The following is a 25,517-nucleotide window of genomic DNA, read 5'->3' on the forward strand; positions in this document are numbered from 1 at the left end:
CACTACCATGCTCAGGTGCTCGGTACTCATAACCAGCAGTTGGATGCTCGGACAGACTCAACTTATGTACCGAGTATAATGTAAGTCAATAAGAGACTTGAGCATTTTTCAGGGAAATCTTCCCAAAAAATGCTTGCGTTTCTCATTGACTTCCATTATACTCGGGTACTCGAGTAACGCTCATGCGACCTTCCAACTGCTGGTTATGAATACCAAGCACTCGAGCATGGTAATGCTCACTTATCACTAGACAACGCCTTTAAGACTGAATGAGAGATTAACCTAGAATCTGCATACTCCAAACTGGTACCATTCACCAAATAGAAAAAGTAGCTTAATATCCCATTGCATTTCCATACTCTACTTTTATTGTGTATTATTGATTGACAAACAGTAATGTATATACTATCAAGATACAGGAGAGACAATACTGTTTAAATATATTGTATAATGTTATTAAAAGAATCGCTTTATGAAACATGGGTACAAAGGTCTCTCTGCTACATATGAAGATACCGTATTATAATGGGACATGGTCAGAAGTGGGAGAAACCTCTTGCAGATCTTGCATTAAGGGGGGCTTTGCACGTTGCGACATCGCAAGCTGATGCTGCGATGTCGCACGCGATAGTCCCCGCCCCTGTCGCAGGTACGATATCTTGTGATAGCTGGCGTAGCAATAATTATCGCTACGCCAGCTCCACATGCACTTACCTGCCCTGCGACCGTCGCTCTGGCCGGCGACCCGCCTCCTTCCTAAGGGGGCGGGTCGTGCAGCGTTATAGCGACGTCACTCGGCAGGTGGCCAATGGCGGCGGAGGGGCGGAGATGAGCAGGATGTAAACATCCCGCCCACCTCCTTCCTTCCGTATTGCCGCTGGCGGCAGGTAAGGAGATGTTCCTCGTTCCTGCGGCTTCACACACAGCAATGTGTGCAGCCGCAGGAACGAGGAACTACATCGTACCTATCGCGGCACCGGCATTATGGATATGTCGGAGCCTGCACCGATGATACGATAACGACGCTTTTGCGCTCGTTCATCGTATCATCTAGGATTTACACACTACGACATCGCAAGTGACGCCGGATGTGCGTCACTTTCAATTTGACCACACCGACATCGCACCTGCGATGTCGTAGTGTACAAAGCCGCCCTAAGACACATGTGCCCCAAAATATAGGGCAGAATATAACCATGGCTTTGCTGCTAACCACCAGCAGTCTATTAACTGACAGCCTACATGTACATTTCACATCAACGCTGCACACACCTGTTGCTCATTATGCAGCTTTCCATCATATGGAATTTTGATGGCTGCTAAATGCTTGGTACGTCCCACGGGTTTATTGTGCGCTGGTTCTAATAGCTTAAACCAAACACCATTATCTTCATTAAATTCCATGATGACAAATAAGTTGCGATCATCTTCCCTTCCCTTAGAAAAAAAAATCATAGTGTTAGTCATCTGGCTTTTTGGTACTAGTGAAGCAAAGATTGGTAAATCCATCCACCACTATATATCACTGCATATATTTCTTAAGGCTGCTTTACACGGAGCGACATCACTAGCGATGTCGCTCGTGAAAGCACCCGCCCCCGTCGTTTGTGCGTCACGGGCATATCGCTGCCCGTGACGCACAATATCGCTAGGACACGTAACACGTACTTACCTTCCTAGCGACGTCACTGTGGGCGGCGAACAACCTCTTTTTTAAGGGGGAGGTTCGTGTGCCGTCACAGCGACGTCACACAGCGGCTCGCCAATAGAAGCGGAGGGGCGGAGACCAGCCGCATGAACCTTTGTCCGGCTGAATAGGTACAATTGTAACTATTCCGTTTTAAAATTGCAATACATTTTTTTTTTCCAAAAGCCGTAGAGGGCTGAAATTTCGTGACATCTCTGCAGTTTTGGTCCAGAATATATTGGCCAAATTTCAATAAAATATCTCAACCCCCTTCCGAGATAAGGGGTCGCTGTTAACGTTGTAAAATTATGCAGCCTGACGAAGGTTAACGACACGCCCACCTCGTTGCCGGCAGGACGCAGGTACGTTGTTGTTCGTCGTTCCCGGGGAGTCACACGTAGGGATGTGTGCTGCCTGAGGAACGACAAACAACCTGCATCCAGAATGAGCAACGATTTTTTGAAAATGAACGACATGTTAACGATCAACGATTAGGTGAGTATTTTTGATCGTTAACACTCACTCGTAGGTGTTACACGTAACGACGTTGCTAACGAGGCCGGATGGAATTTCGTGACCCCGATGACATATCGTTAGATACGTTGTTGCGTGTAACGGGGCCTTTAGTCACTATCTGTAAAAAAAAAAACCTATTAACGTCAGTTTTTTGTTCATCATTTTGTAAATTATCTGTTATTCTCCAATTTTAGACTATGGACAAACGCATTCTTTGGTCAAGCGTAAATGTCAAGGAAATCTTACTTTTCCAGGAGTAATATTACAGGAAGGCCAGTAATATAAGGAAAGTGTCACACAATGTTTTGCACAAACATCGCCATTTGTCATGGTGGCATTGGACTCAAACTCAAGCGTTGACCTGATGTGTGCTGATTCATAGGCAGGCTAGCAATCGTTAATCTCTGCTAGTCTGCTTGCTCCTTTAATCACATGTTGCAGGGAAACCTATCACATCTGCTCCCCTCCTACGTAGGCTGTTGGAAGTCTTCTATCCATGCCAGCTATAGTTTAATCTATGTTGGTCTGTGAGGTGTGGTGTCCCAGACTGTCTAGTGAAGGTTGTTCTAATTGCTTGGAGTGGTTGTGGAATTTACCCCTGTTGTTTTGTATTGCTTGTTTTTCATCCTGAATCTCATATTGTCTTTACCTTTGTGTGTGTGCTGTGTTTTGGTTTTCCCTTGTCTGTCTTTATCTATGGGTTTGTCCACATTCCTCTACTGTCCCTCCCTTGGAGGAGGGAGAGGGGAATTCAGATCAGGACTTGTCAGGAGGCGGGCCAGGAAGGAGACACAGGCCTCTCCACCATTAGGAGTATCTCTGAGATTAGGGATAGCATAGAGTCCCCTAGCTTGAGGTATAGCTTAGGAGTCCCGGTTCCCCGCTATTCCAAAATCATAGTGACAGACAGGTGGCTCAGAATTGGTACACAAGGAATTAATTCCTACATTCATTTAAAGACAATAAAAGTATTAGCAACCTGAATTATTTTTATATTTCCACTGACATCCAGGGCAATAATTGTGTGCTGATTATCAACTCCTTTTAGGAAACTTAGCTGACACAAGCCTTGATCTTCATCTCTATATCTTCTATTGGGATGTAAAGCCTTGATTTCATAGCCATTTCCAAAATCCCACATTTTCAATGACCCTAGGAAAGAATAAACAATACAGTTCTGTACACTTGATTTTACTTTTTTGATTGGGTTTAAATTTCTAATTACATACACAGGAGAAATTGTTACTATAACTGTAATATGCTTTTTTAGCTATAACTGCCAAAAATGGACACCTTTTATAGAAGACCACTTTAAGCATCGGTAGCGGTTAGGTTATAATTCAATTCCAAACTTTAGAATGAATAGAAAAGCAACACTTGAAATCTACGTCCATAATAAAGCCAACTGCATCTATGTGTGTATATTATCTTGTGGATACATTTTGTAACCCGCCTCTCCTGGATCCAGGGCCGAGCACCTCCTTCTGTAGCAGGCAACTTCTTTTGCTCATCTGTGAATAGCAACCCCATAGACTCCGGTGACATAATTCTCATAGGCTATGTAACTAACTACTGGGACAACACTAAAGGATTGAGGTACTAGACATTCTTGCCTCTACAGTGCAAAACTGTTATACCATTGGACCAGAGGAAGGTGAGTAAAGCATTGTTTGTTATATTTTTAACAAACTGCAACAGAAGTAGAATATTATCTCAGAAGGGAACAACTCCTTTAAGGACTATCTGACAAACTCAGCCCTGCAGAAGAGTCTACATTGCTATTCCACTGTGCAACTGTAACATAGTATAGGGCGGTTGGGATGTGCGAGTATTTTATACTCGATACCTCAGCTTGGTTCACATTCAGTACTGTCTTGTTCTGCACATCACCAAGACCCTTTGTCTTCATGAGCACCAGACACAATGATAAAAACAAAGCACTCTTTACTTGGCACCACACTTAAGCATGTACGCCCCCCGTGGAAGCAGCCGAGCTGCCTGGATCCAGGTTCACTGTGGCTCGAGGGTCTCCGGTCCCGGGGGTCGTGCGGCCACTCGAATGAAAAGGGGGGTATTTACAGGGGAGTTATAGTTTGTGACGCCACCCATGGTGTATGGTAATTAGGACTACCACCACTGCTGTTGGGAGTACCCTGGGATGATGGAACAGGGCAGCAAGGTGTTGGAACCCTCCACGGGTAGGGGATGTCCCGGATCTTGGTGAAAGGAGGGAAGTGCTGTGGGGATGAAGGGGTCACTCTCGTACTCACTCAGTTCATAAGCAGACACCGACAACCGGGTAAACCAAGTCCCTGGGTACCGCTGCCGCTGAGGTGAGCTCGTCCGGGTCCCGTCCCCAAGTTGTGCTGCCTGGTGGTCCATGACCTGCTTCCTGGCACTTAGTTTAGACTTCAACTTGATGGCCCGGTAGCTAGGAACTAGCCGGGCCCTGCTCCCTTCTATGGCTAAGTAAGTAGCTTGCTCTCAGGGCTCACGCTTGGGATTTTCTGGACCGTTTTTGGTTGGAAAGTCCTATTCCCCTCGTTGTGCTAATGCCCTGATTCTGGAGCGGGTGGGAATGGATCTTGAAGGTTCCGTTCTCCTCAGGTGAATTGTCGGGTTGCCTGAAGCTACCTAGGGTCCGTGTACCTTGTCGTGCCTTCGATCCCGGACCGGTGATAGGGCCAGGCTTCCAGACGTCCTCTTTGACGGTGGGGAGATAAGGTATGCACACCAGTGACTATGGAAGGGGAATACATGGAATAGCAGAAACTGCTGTGTGAATACTGACATGAAAAATTCAATAGCTATTTGTAAGAATGAAATGTGAAAAATGGAACCTGCATTACTGCCATGAATATATGAATAAAGAGAAATTTAGCTACTGAATTGATCAATGCAATAGAGCCCCAACACTACGCCAAAGTATTTCTCTACGTTGGGGTCCCTAGCTTGTGTGTGTCCTCTCATGCAGTTAAAAAACTTACCGTGTATGGGAGGCTGAGACCCAGGCTATATATACGATGTGGATTGGCAATAGGTGTGTATGGGGAGGGTTCACAAACGAAAAACTACTAACATTAAGGAATAACGTTTGGAACTCCATTCTATGTCTGAACTGGGTGCAAAAAAACTAAAAAACATCACTATGGGGAGATAAGGTATGCACACCAGTGACTATGGAAGGGGAATACATGGAATAGCAGAAACTGCTGTGTGAATACTGACATGAAAAATTCAATAGCTATTTGTAAGAATGAAATGTGAAAAATGGAACCTGCATTACTGCCATGAATATATGAATAAAGAGAAATTTAGCTACTGAATTGATCAATGCAATAGAACCCCAACACTACGCCAAAGTATTTCTCTACGTTGGGGTCCCTAGCTTGTGTGTGTCCTCTCATGCAGTTAAAAAACTTACCGTGTATGGGAGGCTGAGACCCAGGCTATATATACGATGTGGATTGGCAATAGGTGTGTATGGGGAGGGTTCACAAACGAAAAACTACTAACATTAAGGAATAACGTTTGGAACTCCATTCTATGTCTGAACTGGGTGCAAAAAACCTAAAAAACATCACTATGGGGAGATAAGGTATGCACACCAGTGACTATGGAAGGGGAATACATGGAATAGCAGAAACTGCTGTGTGAATACTGACATGAAAAATACAATAGCTATTTGTAAGAATGAAATGTGAAAAATGGAACCTGCATTACTGCCATGAATATATGAATAAAGAGAAATTTAGCTACTGAATTGATCAATGCAATAGAGCCCCAACACTACGCCAAAGTATTTCTCTACGTTGGGGTCCCTAGCTTGTGTGTGTCCTCTCATGCAGTTAAAAAACTTACCGTGTATGGGAGGCTGAGACCCAGGCTATATATACGATGTGGATTGGCAATAGGTGTGTATGGGGAGGGTTCACAAACGAAAAACTACTAACATTAAGGAATAACGTTTGGAACTCCATTCTATGTCTGAACTGGGTGCAAAAAACCTAAAAAACATCACTATGGGGAGATAAGGTATGCACACCAGTGACTCTGGAAGGGGAATACATGGAATAGCAGAAACTGCTGTGTGAATACTGACATGAAAAATACAATAGCTATTTGTAAGAATGAAATGTGAAAAATGGAACCTGCATTACTGCCATGAATATATGAATAAAGAGAAATTTAGCTACTGAATTGATCAATGCAATAGAGCCCCAACACTACGCCAAAGTATTTCTCTACGTTGGGGTCCCTAGCTTGTGTGTGTCCTCTCATGCAGTTAAAAAACTTACCGTGTATGGGAGGCTGAGACCCAGGCTATATATACGATGTGGATTGGCAATAGGTGTGTATGGGGAGGGTTCACAAACGAAAAACTACTAACATTAAGGAATAACGTTTGGAACTCCATTCTATGTCTGAACTGGGTGCAAAAAACCTAAAAAACATCACTATGGGGAGATAAGGTATGCACACCAGTGACTATGGAAGGGGAATACATGGAATAGCAGAAACTGCTGTGTGAATACTGACATGAAAAATTCAATAGCTATTTGTAAGAATGAAATGTGAAAAATGGAACCTGCATTACTGCCATGAATATATGAATAAAGAGAAATTTAGCTACTGAATTGATCAATGCAATAGAGCCCCAACACTACGCCAAAGTATTTCTCTACGTTGGGGTCCCTAGCTTGTGTGTGTCCTCTCATGCAGTTAAAAAACTTACCGTGTATGGGAGGCTGAGACCCAGGCTATATATACGATGTGGATTGGCAATAGGTGTGTATGGGGAGGGTTCACAAACGAAAAACTACTAACATTAAGGAATAACGTTTGGAACTCCATTCTATGTCTGAACTGGGTGCAAAAAACCTAAAAAACATCACTATGGGGAGATAAGGTATGCACACCAGTGACTATGGAAGGGGAATACATGGAATAGCAGAAACTGCTGTGTGAATACTGACATGAAAAATTCAATAGCTATTTGTAAGAATGAAATGTGAAAAATGGAACCTGCATTACTGCCATGAATATATGAATAAAGAGAAATTTAGCTACTGAATTGATCAATGCAATAGAGCCCCAACACTACGCCAAAGTATTTCTCTACGTTGGGGTCCCTAGCTTGTGTGTGTCCTCTCATGCAGTTAAAAAACTTACCGTGTATGGGAGGCTGAGACCCAGGCTATATATACGATGTGGATTGGCAATAGGTGTGTATGGGGAGGGTTCACAAACGAAAAACTACTAACATTAAGGAATATTCCTTAATGTTAGTAGTTTTTCGTTTGTGAACCCTCCCCATACACACCTATTGCCAATCCACATCGTATATATAGCCTGGGTCTCAGCCTCCCATACACGGTAAGTTTTTTAACTGCATGAGAGGACACACACAAGCTAGGGACCCCAAAGTAGAGAAATACTTTGGCGTAGTGTTGGGGCTCTATTGCATTGATCAATTCAGTAGCTAAATTTCTCTTTATTCATATATTCATGGCAGTAATGCAGGTTCCATTTTTCACATTTCATTCTTACAAATAGCTATTGAATTTTTCATGTCAGTATTCACACAGCAGTTTCTGCTATTCCATGTATTCCCCTTCCATAGTCACTGGTGTGCATACCTTATCTCCCCATAGTGATGTTTTTTAGGTTTTTTGCACCCAGTTCAGACATAGAATGGAGTTCCAAACGTTATTCCTTAATGTTAGTAGTTTTTCGTTTGTGAACCCTCCCCATACACACCTATTGCCAATCCACATCGTATATATAGCCTGGGTCTCAGCCTCCCATACACGGTAAGTTTTTTAACTGCATGAGAGGACACACACAAGCTAGGGACCCCAACGTAGAGAAATACTTTGGCGTAGTGTTGGGGCTCTATTGCATTGATCAATTCAGTAGCTAAATTTCTCTTTATTCATATATTCATGGCAGTAATGCAGGTTCCATTTTTCACATTTCATTCTTACAAATAGCTATTGAATTTTTCATGTCAGTATTCACACAGCAGTTTCTGCTATTCCATGTATTCCCCTTCCATAGTCACTGGTGTGCATACCTTATCTCCCCATAGTGATGTTTTTTAGGTTTTTTGCACCCAGTTCAGACATAGAATGGAGTTCCAAACGTTATTCCTTAATGTTAGTAGTTTTTCGTTTGTGAATCCTCCCCATACACACCTATTGCCAATCCACATCGTATATATAGCCTGGGTCTCAGCCTCCCATACACGGTAAGTTTTTTAACTGCATGAGAGGACACACACAAGCTAGGGACCCCAACGTAGAGAAATACTTTGGCGTAGTGTTGGGGCTCTATTGCATTGATCAATTCAGTAGCTAAATTTCTCTTTATTCATATATTCATGGCAGTAATGCAGGTTCCATTTTTCACATTTCATTCTTACAAATAGCTATTGAATTTTTCATGTCAGTATTCACACAGCAGTTTCTGCTATTCCATGTATTCCCCTTCCATAGTCACTGGTGTGCATACCTTATCTCCCCATAGTGATGTTTTTTAGGTTTTTTGCACCCAGTTCAGACATAGAATGGAGTTCCAAACGTTATTCCTTAATGTTAGTAGTTTTTCGTTTGTGAACCCTCCCCATACACACCTATTGCCAATCCACATCGTATATATAGCCTGGGTCTCAGCCTCCCATACACGGTAAGTTTTTTAACTGCATGAGAGGACACACACAAGCTAGGGACCCCAACGTAGAGAAATACTTTGGCGTAGTGTTGGGGCTCTATTGCATTGATCAATTCAGTAGCTAAATTTCTCTTTATTCATATATTCATGGCAGTAATGCAGGTTCCATTTTTCACATTTCATTCTTACAAATAGCTATTGAATTTTTCATGTCAGTATTCACACAGCAGTTTCTGCTATTCCATGTATTCCCCTTCCATAGTCACTGGTGTGCATACCTTATCTCCCCATAGTGATGTTTTTTAGGTTTTTTGCACCCAGTTCAGACATAGAATGGAGTTCCAAACGTTATTCCTTAATGTTAGTAGTTTTTCGTTTGTGAACCCTCCCCATACACACCTATTGCCAATCCACATCGTATATATAGCCTGGGTCTCAGCCTCCCATACACGGTAAGTTTTTTAACTGCATGAGAGGACACACACAAGCTAGGGACCCTAACGTAGAGAAATACTTTGGCGTAGTGTTGGGGCTCTATTGCATTGATCAATTCAGTAGCTAAATTTCTCTTTATTCATATATTCATGGCAGTAATGCAGGTTCCATTTTTCACATTTCATTCTTACAAATAGCTATTGAATTTTTCATGTCAGTATTCACACAGCAGTTTCTGCTATTCCATGTATTCCCCTTCCATAGTCACTGGTGTGCATACCTTATCTCCCCATAGTGATGTTTTTTAGGTTTTTTGCACCCAGTTCAGACATAGAATGGAGTTCCAAACGTTATTCCTTAATGTCCTCTTTGACGGGTCTGAGCACCTTGCCACGATCCCCTGTGACCGGGGGTCCGACTCCTCTAGGCTCAGGCCCCCGTCTGAAACCTAGGCAGTTACTTCGGGAGTCCCACTCCCGACTTCCTCTGAGCTCCTCTCAGCTCAAGGGCTACTTTGCAAACTCCTTCTCCACTCACCAACTCTACTCGACTCTCTTCACACCTCACCTCCCCTCCCTGACCCCCCAGGTGGGTGACTCTATTCCTCTCAAGCCGTCCACTGGTGTGTCAGGTGGGTGTGGTGCAGGGTGTCTCTAGGATTTTTATTCGCTGATGGAGGCAACACCACTTAAGTAGGGACCCAGAACCAAGAGGCAGGCGGAATACTGCATGGAAGGGCAGCTTGTGCAGTAACCTGTGACGACCTGATAGTCCAGGGGCATCACAAGTAAACAGGGTAGCATGCAGCACACTTCATGGTTTCTTTTATCTCATGCAGAGGTACATTCTTATTGGTTTTGGGCAAAGGCACTTTACATGTGGATGATAAACAAGCAGGGCAAATCTGATGAACCTCCATCTTCGGGGTGCAGGGACACATGAGTTCATATGTTACACAGTAAACCCTGCACCCAAACAGCAGTCTTTGGTCCCTTAGAATGGCCAATCCTAGAGCTGCTTCTCTCTTCTGTGTTCTCAGCTGAGCAGCACATTTCCTTCACACGGTCTGCTACATATGGAGTCACTTCTTCCCTGCAGGGTTCGGGAACCTTTTTTCTGAGAGAGCAATGAATGCCACATTTTTAAAAATGTAAATCTGTGAGAGTCATACCAGAAGGGAGTGTGACGCCCTGACAAAATCAGGTTGTCACAGGAGACTGCATGCATCTTCCAGATGCAGGACTCTCTCCTCCTTGTCCTACCAACACAACCCCACACACAGGTACATACACCAGCCACAAAAGCCTAGTCACCCACACAGGACAATAGGGACACACCAGTGGGCGGGGCCAGGCAGATGGTGACGCCCACCTAGGGGTCCTGAGGTGTCAGGGGAGGGAATAAGTGAGTAGAGTGGAGGAGAAAGAGTTGAGCAGTGGAAGTGAGAGGAGTGAAGTGGTAGTCGAGGGTTTTAGCTCACGGACTACCGGACTACCTGAGCTGACTAAGTGGCAGATGGCAGAGCAGGGCCACAGGCGACAGAGATCCAGTCGCGGGAGACCTTAAGTGTACCAGGGCAGGGTTGTAGCCCACCGATGCCCACAGCGGGAATCCGTTCCAGAGGCCATGCACAGTCGGGGTACCTGGACCCCAGGGCGAGGACAGCTGCAAGCACCTTTCCAATTAACCAGCAGGGGACAAGATTCCAAGTCTTGTCCCACTAGCAGCCCAGATAGAGAAAGACGGAAGCCCAACGCAGGGGATAGGGCTTCTGCAAGTGCCTGCAAAAATCGCAAGGGTCAGGTCTCACGGGCGACAGCTCCCACAGCAAAGACACCGGGAGTGGACTTTTCTCATTCCATGCGGACTAGTCAACACACGAGACATCAAACTGGAGTGCAGGAGGAATGGCCCCTGTTCCGTTCACCGTGTGACCCGAGCACACACCTCCGGAGGCTACCGGTATCCGGCACTTGGTTTACTATCTGGACTCTGTGTGGTTTATTCAAAAACAGTGAGTACACCGGTATCATCCGGTCCAGCCTTCAGACTGTGTCCTAGCATTCTACTCCACCTACACCTGGGCCCCGGGACAACATCTCCCCTACCCGTGGAGGGGATACCATCCTGCAGCCCCGCACCATCAGCCCCGGGTGCCACATACCAAGGCAGCGGCGGTGTTACCAACTATCACAGCAACGCACGGGTGGCGTCACTGACAAATTCTCCCCTGTAAATAACCCCTTTATTCAGTTGTGGGCGACGGGCTGCTACACGAGCCCCGGATCTGGCTGCCACTCGAGCCACAGCCACAGTCACGGATCCGAGTGTCGCGGGCGGAGGAGGGGACGCCGCGCTCTCCCACTGCTCGGGTCCGGTTGCCGCAGCTGCCGCGGCCTGCTGCTGCTCGGTGGCTCGAGCGATGGGCCGGATCCCGGGGACTCTAGCGGCGCTCCTCGCCCGTGAGTGAAAGGGGGTTTTTGGGTGTGGGGATAGTTTATTGTCCGTGACGCCACCCATGGTTGTAGTGATTGAATGTACACCACCGCTGCTCTGGCTGGGGATCTCGGGAGTGATGGTGTGGAGCAGCCAGTTGTTGTGTTGCCCCTCCGTGGGTAGGGGTTGGTGATCCCGGGGCCCAGTGATGGAATTGGATGGTGGACAGGCGGGTATGGGGCCTGTAGAGGTGCAGGGGCGCGGGGACAGCGCTGTGCCGCACGGCACGGTGGTACTCACTCAGCCCAATGAAGCACACAGAGTCTCTGCTGAAACAAACGGCTGGATGGACGGGTCCCACAGGCGGCTGCGGTGTTTTTCCCCTGTCCCCAGGTTGTTAGTGTAAGTCCTTTCCTTCGCCTCCGTGCACACTCTTCCTGTTCTCCGGTTTCCAGCTGGCTCCCCGATTCAGTACCGGGGGGCCACCGCCCAGCCCTGGCTACCTGCGGTTCCACCAACTGGCTCCCCGGCTCCCTGCAGACGGCCACTACCGTCTGCCGGACTCTCTGTACGAGGCCCTAGGCTCTAACCTAGGCCCCTGGCTATGTCTGCCTCTCTGCAGACCTTCTCTCTTCCTCTCCTAGGACTTGACTGGGCTTGTTTCCTGCCTCGGGCCAGCTCACTCCTGGGTGGGCGTCCCCATCTCCTGACTCCGCCCACCTGGTGTGTCAGTCTGAGCCCGAGGCAGAAAGCAGGTCACTTTGGGGATGTCTGCTGTGAACTGCTGGGGGTGGGGGTGTGTGTGTGTTGTTACCTGTGTCCCCTGGCTTGTCCAGGGCGACACATTCCCCCTTAGCAAAATGCAGACCATCCTCGGGCTGCCCGTCCATCACCGGTTTTATTTTTCTTTTAAACTGCAGAAGATAAGGGAAAAAAAAACAATACAAGGATACTAACATCATCCCACAACGGGAGGCATATCAAACATTAAACACTTTTAATAACGGCAACGGGTCCTTCAGTCACCCACCCAAATAACCTAGCCTTCGTGCTGCCCCTAGGAAGTGGGCAGCACCCCTTGACCCCAGTCCAGGAACGGCTCCAGATTGGTCAACGGGACCGGTACTTCGCTGCCGTTGCGGCCGGGCGGACTGCCGGAGCCGTCGTCATCTCCGTCGCAGCCGGGCGGACTGCCGGGGCCGGTGGCAGGGCGGTGACAAAGGTGAGGCCTGGGGACCCCAGGTCTGGGTCCTCCCCCACAGACACTGCGGGCTCCGCTATTGGTAACAGGGGTAACGGGTCGGTGCATCACTGCGGCGGCCTCTTCCAGGAACCAAATGCTGGCAGAGTCCTGGCGTCCCTGCTTCCACAGCCGCGGTTCACATGCGGCCGGACGCCATCCCGTCCCCCTTAGCCTCTTTTTAGCATTTCCTTCTTCAGGAGGCGGGGCTCCACTTTCGCGCCTTTCCTGCTCGGGGAAGACGCTCGAGCGGGAAATTTTCGCGCCCAAGATGGCGGTTTTACAAAATTTTCGGCCGGACACCTCCGGCGGTAACAAGGCGCACCTCTACCCAACGGCAGAGCGGTAAGATCCTGTTCGTGACGCCAAGTTGTCACGGGCGGAGGAGGGGACGCCGCGCTCTCCCACTGCTTCTCGGGTCCGGCTGCGGCTGCCGCGGCCTGCTGCTGCTCGGTGGCTCGAGCGATGGGCCGGATCCCAGGGACTCTAGCGGCGCTCCTCGCCCATGAGTGAAAGGGGGTTTTTGGGTGTGGGGATAGTTTATTGTCCGTGACGCCACCCACGGTTGTGGTGATTGAATGTACACCACCGCTGCTCTGGCTGGGGATCCCGGGAGTGATGGTGTGGAGCAGCCAGTTGTTGTGTTGCCCCTCCGTGGGTAGGGGTTGGTGATCCCGGGGCCCAGTGATGGAATTGGATGGTGGACAGGCGGGTATGGGGCCTGTAGAGGTGCAGGGGCGCGGGGACAGCGCTGTGCCGCACGGCACGGTGGTACTCACTCAGCCCAATGAAGCACACAGAGTCTCTGCTGAAACAAACGGCTGGATGGACGGGTCCCACAGGCGGCTGCGGTGTTTTTCCCCTGACCCCAGGTTGTTAGTGTAAGTCCTTTCCTTCGCCTCCGTGCACACTCTTCCTGCTCTCCGGTTTCCAGCTGGCTCCCCGATTCAGTACCGGGGGGCCACCGCCCAGCCCCGGCTACCTGCGGTTCCACCAACTGGCTCCCCGGCTCCCTGCAGACGGCCACTACCGTCTGCCGGACTCTCTGTACGAGGCCCTAGGCTCTAACCTAGGCCCCTGGCTATGTCTGCCTCTCTGCAGACCTTCTCTCTTCCTCTCCTAGGACTTGACTGGGCTTGTTTCCTGCCTCAGGCCAGTTCACTCCTGGGTGGGCGTCCCCATCTCCTGACTCCGCCCACCTGGTGTGTCAGTCTGAGCCCGAGGCAGAAAGCAGGTCACTTTGGGGATGTCTGCTGTGAACTGCTGGGGGTGGGGGTGTGTGTGTGTTGTTACCTGTGTCCCCTGGCTTGTCCAGGGCGACACACGAGCATCTCGAGTTGCCCTCCTGCCGTGGTCTGTGCCCCCGCCCGTAACAGGAGCAGTGGTGGTGGAGCAGACTAGAAGGTCCCAGGAAGCAGGGATGGCAATGCTGCGGGCATGGAGGAGGGGGTGTTGTGGCTCAAGAGGGTCAGTGTGCAGAGGGTCAGCGATGCTGTTACGGGCACGTGGGGGTGTCACAGCGGCGGGCACCATTGATCTGCCGTCAGGCTGCTTTGAATCTCCCACAGTTGACGCAGATCGACACAATGGACTTCAAGAAAATGGCGATGGAGTTCTATCTGCGCACGCATCGGCTCCGCGGCCATTTTCTTGAAGTCGATCTCATCAACTGCGGGAGATTCAAAGCAGCTCACAGATCAATGGCACCTGCCATTGCGACACCCCAAGAGCCCGCAGAATAGCCGACCCTGTGCTACTACTGCCACCCCAGTAACCATATGCAGTTACTAAAACGAAGCCCCATTTTTCCCCGTTTTGGATGAAAAAAATTAACTCTTACAAACCAGAAAATAAGGTAATTTTTTTATTAAATATTTGCCAATGAGCCAGATGCAGCCATCAAAAGACCCACATCTGATTTGCGAGCTATAGGTTCCTGACATCTTCTCTGTGTGGCTAACAAGGTCTGCAGCCTGGAAGGATTACATATGGGAAACTACATACTAGAAACATCATATATTAATAGAATTATCTTAAGGAGTTTATATGTTCTCTAGGTTTGTGTGGGTTTCCTCCAAGTTCTCTGGTTTCCTCCCACACTACAAAGACCTACTGATAGGGAATTTAGATTGTGAGCCCCAATGGGGACAGTATTTCTGAGGTACTGTATGTAAAGCACTAGGGAATTAATAGCACTATATAAGTGAATAAATAATATTATTATTCAGAGGGATGCAACAGTCCATCCACCTCCTTCTACAACCTCTGTAAAAAAGATACTTCCTCCTGGTTTATCACTTTGCCATGTCTCTACTTCATCAGTTCCCATAATTCTAGCTATGCTTCTCCTGTTGCAACTACAGTTTCTGAAGTTCCATTTGCTGCAACAACATTCAGTATCTGTGACACATAACAGCTGTTAATCCAGACCCAGGAACATCGAGGATCAAATGTCAAGAGTTTCTCGCGCCCTCTCGAGACCTCAGGGGGATCAGGGATCAGAAGGTCTCAGCATTTGGTTGATCGCAGATCCATCATTGCTTATCCTAAGTAGGAGCGTATTTAATTCCATTTGGTGTTGAAGGGGTTAAGGTCTCTTTTCTATCCTGCTAAGATTCACTTGCAGCTGTTAAACACAGCTGCAACCATGCCCTTTCCACTATATAAACTCACTCCTCATGCTCTCCTATGCCGTCTATAGCCCATTCTCATTCTCAGACCACTGTGAAGAAGCCTGGCTCTGGAGAAGCTGAGGTGTTGTTTCTGTTGCAGCTGAGAGACTTCTTGCTTGAGTAGATGTGGAGAACTATTTGTTCTATCTTTCCCCTGTTTGTCTTATCTTTCTTTTGTTGTTTTACTGTAGTGGCAAGACTAGTCTTGCTGGTTTTCTCATTAGTCAGGGTAATTTCAGGGCCAACAAAGGTCTAGGTACGTTACGGTGCATGGGGAAGAATCCATCTAGGGACATTAGGGAGCACAGGAAACAGCCTCAGGGGCGTGTTAGGAGGTGACCCCTCTCCCTAGCTCCAGTGCCATCCATTATATTGTATTGCAGGGGTCCTATTCTTCCTAGTGTGACATCCAGCTCACCAGGTAAGTTATAACACTTTTTTTTTCGTGAATTGCCTTTTTTAATTAAAGGTTTATAACTTTTAAGACTTTCTTTTATTCAACCCCTCTCTTACCTTGGTTATATCTATGGAAAATCTACATTTTTAGTTTCCTACATTTCTTAAAAACAAAATTAACAAACCATTATAAGCTCCAGTAGCAAAGTGGAATCCATTCATATGAATATCAGCAGACGTCACTTCAATACTCGCTCCATGGGCATCTTTAATTTCATATATTTGATGACCTGTCTCCATTTCCCAAACCTACAATGAATAGAAGAGTACTTACAAATGAGTTGTAAACTTATCTTTCAGTCAGTGGCCCAGCACCGAAAGTCAATGCATTACTCCTCAGCAGTACATCACCCTTGGCAGAGGTCTGTTACGGTAATTCAATTTCTGCAAATGCTACTCAGTCAGGGTTGTCTGTTGGGTGTTCAGGAGCATCAGGGGGTACGGGAAAACTCCAAGCCTGGGGGTCTGCCTACAGCAGGGAATAATGAGTCACACATGCTTTCTCTCAGAACCAGATGAACGTAGGCCGAGCCTGAAGTACAGGTGCCAACTTTCCTTAACCCCTTCACACCATGGACATTGCCCGTTTTTGTGCTTTTGTTTTTTCCTCCTCTTCTTCTAAGAGTCATAACTTTTTTATTTTTCCATCAATTTAGCCATTTGAGAGCTTGTTTTTTTACTTTTTACAGTTTTCACTAGTCCCCTTAGGGGACTTGAAGCTGCGATAAGATGATTGCTTGTGCTGTAGGTAGTGCTGTAGGTAGTGCAACAACGCTATTTTGTATAGCACAAATCATGATGTCCCATGAACACCGGCTCGCAGCCGGCATTCACAAGAGGATTGTTATGACAGACACAAGGGTCATCAGCTGACTCCTGGCTGCTATGTCAACATATTGGCGCCCCGTGATCACATCACAGGAATACTGATGGGAGCAGGGAATGATGCCCCCCCACCTGCACGTGTTAAATCCCACTGTCAGACATGAACTGGTTAACAGCAGCTGGTAGGTCTCCGATCCACCCTTGGCTGATAGAGACACATGTCGGCTGATAAACACTAGAAGTTCCAGAAATTTCGAGCTCCCCCCTGAAGTCCCGAAAGACGGTCAAATGACCCTTATGGTACTATGAGACATAACGAGATTGCTAGCGAGATCGCTGCTGAGTCACGGTTTCTATGATGCAGTAGCGATCCCGTTAGCGATCTCGTTATGTGTGACACTTACCAGCGATCAGGCCCCTGCTGTGCGATCGCTAGTCGTTGCTGAATGGTCCAGGCCATTTTCTTCAAAGGCGATGTCCTGCTGGGCAGGACACATTGCTGTGTTTCACACTGTGTGACAGGGTCACAGTGACTGCTGAGATCGTTATACAGGTTGCTACTGCAACCTATATCATTCCTGCATCGTTGGTAAGGTCTGACTGTGTGACATCTCACCAGCGACCTCCCAGCGACTTACCAGTGATCCCTATCAGGTCGCATCGTTTTCGGGATCGCTGGTAAGTCGTGTGTGACTGGGCCTTTAGTCCAAACTGAATAGAACTAACTAGAAACTAAATGGCTAAACTCAATGGAAAACAACAACCTCCTGTGGTGCGACAGTAATGGCCTTAATTACAGAACAAAAGATGGTGATTATAGGATGTTAGCTAAAATCCTTCAGGTCATTCGACCCGTCTCTGGGTTCCAAAAGTAGAAATGTTAAATGACCCCTCTCTGGGACTTCTAGTGTTAAATCAGGCGACATCTGCAAGGAAAGATATGAGCTCAGCATGCGTGCTCACATCAAAGGTAGAGATATGACATGACATTTAACTTATATATGTCATATGTTGTGAAAGGGTTAAAAGGAAAAATATTGTACGGCCACATGGACATCAGTCAGGAAAGTTAACCTGGGGTTTCTAAAAATAAGTCAAGAGAGGTAATGCAGGGTCTTGGGCCTTAATGGTCTCTTTATCCTGAAACCGCTATACCAAATCCTGTAAGGATGCCCGAGCCAGGGGAGCAGTCTGCTACCAAATTGGAAGTAAATGTGAACTCTCTTTAACGTTTAAGAAAAGTGCCAGTAATGATTTTGTTCAGCGGATGTTACGTATTGATATCAGTAAAGAACCGTTTATTAAGAACTGGGGCTCTCTGTCAGAAGTATGCATGAGAAAATGAGCCCTACACTTAACCCTTCGTACTGTGGAGTTGGCCGAGGTGCGGCCTGACCATGAAGAGCAGTCTAGCAGTCAGGGTTCGCCCTCGCACTTGATTGCAACAGCCCCGTGCCACCCCTACAGAGCCCCGGCCATGGCTCCCAGCAGTAAGATAAGTACATTAAGCCCCTTTCACACATCCGTTTTTTGCCATCAGTCACAATCCGTCGAAATGTCAAAAAAACGGATCCAATGCTGGATCCGTTTTTTTCTCATTGACTTGAATTACCGATGGATTGGCCTCACGTTACATCCGTCGTTTTTTATAACCAAGCATGCCCAGAAGTATTGTAAAATCACTGCTGGTCAGGAAAAAATGGTACGACAGATCCGTTTTTTTACAGGATCCGTCACATCAGTTTTACCACAATCTGTGACGTATACGTCACATCAGTCACAAAACGGATTGTGACTGATGCAAAAAAAACTGATGTGTGAAAGAGGCCTTACCTGCTTACTGCAGCAAATTAGGTGAACAGGAATGGGACAACTAGTCTCAGCAATATAAAAGCTAAACTACCACATACTGTCGATGTCCATCAGTAATTGCAAGATTAGTGTGTTACCACCTAGCAAGCATGGCCAAGGATGCAGCAGTATGTTCAGACACAGATGTGACACAACTGCATGACCTCTAACTGTTGTTAGGATGGCCAATTGTTCACTGGCCCAAGGGTTATGTCACGGGCGGAGAAGGGGACGCCGCGCTCTCCCACTGCTACTCGGGTCCGGCTGCCGCGGCTGCTGCGTCCTGCCGCTGCTCGGTGGCTCGAGCGATGGGCCGGATCCCGGGGACTCGAGCGGCGCTCCTCGCCCGTGAGTGAAAGGGGGTTTTTGGGTGTGGGGATTGTTTATTGTCCGTGACGCCACCCACGGTTGTGGTGATTTGTTGACACCACCGCTGCTCTGTATGGGGATCCCGGGAGGGATGGTATGGAGCAGCCAGTTGTTGTGTTGCCCCTCCGTGCGTAGGGGTTGGTGATCCCGGGGCCCAGTGATGAGGTGGGAGATGCAGGGCTTGGTGGGCGCAGGGACGCGGGGGCAGCACTGTGCCTTGCGGCACTGTGGTACTCGCTCAGCCTGAGACGATGATACAGTTCTCGGTAAAACACACGGCTGGAAAGACGGTTCCCACGGACGGCTGCACTTGCTTTCCCCAGTAGGTGACGGTGACGGTCCCTCTGTCCTGCACCTAAGGTGGTAATGGTTGCGATGGATTCCCACCGGTAACCCGCTCCCCGGCTTGGATATGGGCCGGAGGAGCCCTACTTTGCCCGCAGGCACTGGCCCTGAGAAACTGGTGCCCTGGCGGTGGCGGTGTCTCTCTGTTACGGTTGGACTGTTGCCTTTAATCGGGACTTGGTTGTTAGGAGACAGACGTCCCCTTCACTGACGGATTTGGCAAATTATGGCGACTCCTAGCCTTGCTGGGATCCGAAAGGCCCCTGCCCTGGTGCTGACTGTTCTTCGTATACTGCTCCAGACCGCCGGGCCACCACTCGTCCGCGGTCCTTCCAGCAACCTCCGAGCAGTCTCCCCTGCAGACTATCACCGCCGTCTGCTGACCTTGCTGTCACTGTCCGGGGCACACACCCGGACCAACTTCAGGCTCTCTTACTGTCACTTTTACTCCTTTACTCAAGCTCCTCTACCACTTCCTTCTACTTCCTCCTCCTAACTCTATCTGCCTGGTTCTCCCGCCTCCAGGGCTGTGAACTCCTCGGTGGGCAGAGCCAACCGCCTGGCCCACCCCCTGGTGTGAACATCAGCCCCTGGAGGAAGGCAACAAGGATTTTGGTAGCCTTGGTGTTCCTAACTGGGGTGTAGGGTGTGGTGGTGTTATGACCTGTGACCCCTGGCTTGCCCAGGGCATCACAGTTATACTTTGTTGCGCTGCACCAAGACGTCAGAGATAGCCTTCAGATATACCCTGTGTGAGCCCCTCCAGAGCCTACAAGACAGGTGCCAATACTGGTATTAGCGGGGCTTATTGGTACAACAACTGTTTTTCATTTTTTTTGTCTGCTATTATAATTGTGCCCCTGCAACTCATAGCTATTTACATGTCAAATTGTCTATTTCTACTTTTAATACCTACCCTAATGTGTGCTTAGAATGCAGTCTAGTGACATAGCCATCATTAATATATTTACAATATATTTTAGATTTTAATAACTACCTTGCATTCAGAGTTACCTTTAATACTGATTCTGAACAGACACTGAGAACTTGATGAAAGACCTTGTTATATACAACGACATTTATTGACCGATCATGAGAATGAGGGACTTGTCTTGTATCCTGAATCATTCGTGTTAGGGGCCAAACATCTAACATGCATGAACCTGCAAAATAAGAATTCGTAACAACAAAACACTGATCATCAATATCTCAATCAGTTACACACTCTTTATCACTAGATTACATATAACCCACAATCTCCAGCTCTTTTTTTAAATGTTTTTACAACAACTACCTTTAGCCATAATCCATTCCACAGTCTGACTGCTCTAACTGTAAAGAAGAGCTACAGGAATCACCTTCCTTACACTCACAGTGAATGTCCCCTGGTCCTCAGGATGGTCTTTGGAGGGAATAAGTCATGTGCCAGTCCATTGTATTAACAACACATGTACTTTTATATATATATATATATATGAGATCTTCTCTCCAAGTCCAAGTCCAAGTTTTCTAACTTCTCATCGAATGAGAGGCATTCCCTCATACGTATATACTAGTTGCCCACATTTGAACCAACTGCAGTTCATATTTTTAATGTAATTTTTAAAATGTGGAGCCCAAAACTGAAGCCCATATTCTAGATGTGGCCTTACAAGAAGAGATGAGCGAACCGGCCGTGGTTCGGCTCGAGTTCGGTTCGCCGAACGGAGGTCTCGTTCGAGTTCGTTTCGGCGAACCGGTTCGGCGAACCACTCGAACTGCATAGGAAACAATAGGAGGCAATCACAAACACATAAAAACACATTATAAATGTACACATACAGTTAATAAACATTGCCATAACACTTACCGGTCCCCGCGATCCCTCCTGCACTCTGTTTCCTGCCACTATTCCATCCGATGATCGCTAAATCCTCCCGGTAACCAGTACTGCCAGCAGTGATGCAGGACCTATCGTGACGTGAAAAATAGCCATGTGACCAGTCACGTGCCTGTTATCTCATTGGCTACAGACTGGTCACATGACTATGACGCGTCATGTAGGACCTGTCATTGCATCTCTCTGTTACACGGTGCACGTTTGTGTATCGCCGTGTACCGGCGACATGCTCTAGCTTGACTCCCTGTGGTGCCCCTGAGGCTTCCGTCGCCACAGGTCATTGCACCCCATCCAGCGGTGTGATGCCCCATTCTGGGAGAGGAAGAGAGTGAACTCCGGTCCCCTGGTAAATCCACACTACACCCATTGCTAGGAACACACTGGGACCAGGGAAAGTGGCAGACAACCCTCCCATGCTGCATGCTGGGAGGGGTCGCAAGACCCATCCCTGCTCCTATAGGGTAGAACAGGGCAATTGGGGAGGTGGGAGGAGCCATCTGAGAGCAGACACAGAGAGGAAGATCAAGTTTAGTCAGTCTACCTCAGGGAGTGAGAGAGTGAGGAGCCAGCATGTAGTTGAAGAAGGAGAACGAGAGAAAGTGGGGAAGGAGGAGGAGGCCTGCTGGAGGCAGGCAAGGAGGAGAAGAGAAAGGAAAGAAAGCTCCAAGTCAGTCAGGAGCTGAAAGGAAAGAAAGAGACGCTTCCTGGTGAAGATCCTGGGACTCAGAGGGTCCAGGTGACACCACGCAGAGAACAGAAAGAGTCCCAGGGCCACGGGTAGTCCTAGAGGTACCACGGGTAGTTATAGAGCTGCGGTGGCCTGCTCCACAACAACATCGGTGGAGGGATCAAGCTGCAACAGGGGACGGTCCCTAGAAACCGGAGGAGTGCAAAATCATCTCCAGACAGTAAAAACCGAGGCCCAGGGAAAGTTGTAAACTCCCCGGGCCACAGCCCACAGCAGAACCTTTAGAAAGGGGAGAATCATCCGACAGGTGACCCCCCAGCCTGGAGGCTGTAGTGGAGGCCAAGCAAGGTTCAACCTACCAAGGCAAGGCTAAGGAAGACAGCAGAAGATAGAGACACTTAAGGGAAGGGTACCGGCTTTTACTCTCTGAATCACCCAGAAACGGCGGAGGTCCCTGGCAGTGGTCCCAGCAGTCCAAGGGTCCCTACAAGACCGTGACAAGAATTGTGAGTAAAGAACTTGAAACTGTACCCTTGAAGTCGCCTCTGTTATTTCAGCTGCATAGACACTCACAAGCACCAACTGTGCCTTGGGGCATTGCTCCACCTGTGGGGAGTAGTACCACCACTGCTGCCATATCATCCCCCGGAGGCCTCATACAGCAGCGGCGGCCTATTAGCCGCATACCACAGGTGGCGTCACGAACACAAACTTTATTCACCAAGCCACATATTCTACTGACACCCACCAGGGCCACGGAGCCGGGCCCAGCCACCACTGACTACCACCGGACTAGTCCGGCCCGGCACCGGGTGTCCCATAGCCCTGGGGTGGGCGAGTCATCCCCGCTCTGCTTCCCCGTTCCCTTAAGGTACCGTCACAGTAAGCGACGCTCCAGCGATCCCACTAGCAACCTGACCTGGCAGGGATCGCTGGAGCGTCGCTACACGGGTTGCTGGTGAGCTGTCACACAGGCAGATCTCACCAGCAATCAGTGACCACAGCCCCCAGCCAGCAGCATGCGTGGAAGCGATGCTGCACTTGGTAACTAAGGTAAATATCGGGTAACCAACCCGATATTTACCTTGGTTACCAGCGCACACCGCTTAGTGCTGGCTCCTTGCACTCCTAGCCAGAGTACACATCGGGTTAATTTAACCCGATGTGTAGTCTGGCTATGTGTGCAGGGGGCTGGCACTGGCAGCGTGAGAGCGGCGGACGCTGGTAAACATCGGGTAACCAAGGAAAGGGCTTCTGGGTTACCCGATGTTTACCGTAGTTACCAGCGTCCGCAGAAGCCGGCTCCTGACCGGCTGACACAGCCGGTCAATCACGGAGATCACCGTTGCCATAGCAACGCACTTGGTAGCGGTGACGGGGACGTCCCGCTACCAGCACGCAGCGGCACCGGAATCACGTGATCGGAGCAGCATTGCTATGGCAACCCGTGCCACCGCTTACAGCCGGGAGCCTGTGGTCACTCTCACAGAGTGATTTCTGCACGGAGCACAGCGTCTTCCCCCATGCAGCTGTGCTGTCTGATGGAGCAGACAGAGCTGCATGTGTTGAAGGAGAAAGAAGACAGAAGAGCAGGATCGTGGAGGGGTGACAGGGGGTAATAAAGATGGAGTCTCTAATGTGTCTGTGTATTTATTTCTATTAAAGTATTTTTTCTCTGTGTGGTGTTTTTTTTTAACCCTTTATTGGAGATTCTTAATGGTCGGGTCAAACGTGCCTGACATTAAGAATCTCTGGCTTAATACTGGCTAGTAAAACAAAGCCAGTATTAACTCATGATTACCCAACAAGCCACCCGGCTCCAGGGCTGTTGGAAGAGTTGGATACAGCGCCAGATGATGGCGCTTCTATGAGAGCGCCATTTTCTGGGGCGGCTGCGGACTGCAATTCGCAGCAGAGGGGCCCAGAAACCTCGGGCTAATCTGTGCTGTGGATTCCAATCCCCAGCTGCCTAGCTGTACCCGGCTGGACACAAAAGTGGGGCGAAGCCTACGTCGTTTTTTTGTTTTTTTTTAATTATTTCATAAAATTCAAGAATTAATTAAAAAAAGGGCTTCCCTATATTTTTAGTTCCCAGCCGGGTACAAATAGGCAGCTGGGGGTTACGGGCAGCCCGTACCTGCCTGCTGTACCTTGCTAGCATACAAAAATAAGGCGAAGCGCACGTCATTTTTTTGTAGTTTTTTGGCAAAAAAAAATAAAAAATGCTTCCCTAGATTTTCCATTGCCAGTGAAGGTAACACCAAGCAGTGGGGGTTAGCAGCCAGTAGCTGCTTGGATTACCCTTAGCTAGCAATACAAAAAATACAGTGGGAGCCCATATATATTTTTTTTAATTATTTATTTAAATAACTAAAAACAAAAAGGGCTTCCCTGTATTTTGATTGCCTGACATGACAGTGCTGTAAAAATAAATCTTTAAAAAAAATTACGTAGCGCTCCGCGGTATTTTTGATTCTCAGTGCAGATAAAGCAGACAGCTATGGGTTGCCACCCCCATCTGCCTGGCGTTACCTTGGCTGGCAATCAAAATACAGGGAAGCCCATTAATTTTTTTTATTTAAAAACTAGTTAAAAAAAAATGATATTGGGTCCCCCCATTTTTGATAGCCAGCTAGGGTAAAGCAGACGGCTGTAGCCTGAAAACCACAGCTGGCAGCTTTACCGTGGTTGGGGATCCAATGTGGAGGTCACCCCAGGCTCTTTTTTTTATAATTATTTTATAAATAATAATACTTACAAAAAAAAGTAGGGTCCCCCCCAAATTGGATCACCAGCCAAGGTAAAGCGGACAGCTGTGGTCTGGTATTCTCAGGGTGGGAAGGTCCATAGTTATTGGGCCTTCACAGCCTAAAAATAGCAGGCCGCAGGCACCCCAGACGTGGCGCATCCACTAGATGTGCCAATCCTGGTGCTTCACCACAGCTCATCCCGTGCCCTGGTGCGGTGGCAAACGGGGTAATAAATGGGGTTGATACTAGTTGTAAAGTCACCTGACATCAAGCCCAGCAGTTTGTGATGTCATGGTGTCTATCAGATACCCGACATCAGAAACTGTCAGTACTAACAAAAAAAATCGACAAAAAAATATATTTGAAAGAAAACTCCCCAAAACATTCCCTCTTTCACAAATTTATTGTAAGGAAAAAACGGGAACGTATCCCCCATTTTCTAGGAGTGCAGACCCTCCATGTGAGGAGTGTGGGTGCAATGAATCTGCACCCACTCTCCCCGGGTCCACAGCAGCAGAGTCCATGTCATAACGGTTGCTACCAAAGCTGCAATGCCCTGCTCATGAGGTAAGGGCATGCCTAATCAGGAGAACTATTCTACATTTCCAAATATTGGTATTTGCTGATATTATTGCTATTCCACCTACTATATATTGGGGATAGGATCTTGGAGATGGAATACCCCTTTAAGTCCAG

General features: G+C 48.0%; 1 protein-coding gene across 1 annotated transcript in view; it reads right to left on the bottom strand.

The window, feature by feature from the left end:
• Nucleotides 1–25,517, bottom strand: part of WDR64 (WD repeat domain 64) — a 202,158-nt gene that overhangs the window by 85,737 nt on the left and 90,904 nt on the right. The window contains exons 12-15 of the mRNA XM_075350352.1: nt 20,519–20,667; nt 16,240–16,363; nt 3,183–3,355; nt 1,273–1,437 (exon numbers count right to left, since the gene is read on the bottom strand). Of these exons, the coding sequence (XP_075206467.1) occupies nt 1,273–1,437; nt 3,183–3,355; nt 16,240–16,363; nt 20,519–20,667 (611 nt within the window). The remainder of the gene's footprint in view (nt 1–1,272; nt 1,438–3,182; nt 3,356–16,239; nt 16,364–20,518; nt 20,668–25,517) is intronic.

The sequence above is a fragment of the Anomaloglossus baeobatrachus genome, chromosome 1 (genome assembly GCF_048569485.1).
Source record: "Anomaloglossus baeobatrachus isolate aAnoBae1 chromosome 1, aAnoBae1.hap1, whole genome shotgun sequence".
NCBI classification, from domain to species: domain Eukaryota; kingdom Metazoa; phylum Chordata; class Amphibia; order Anura; family Aromobatidae; genus Anomaloglossus; species Anomaloglossus baeobatrachus.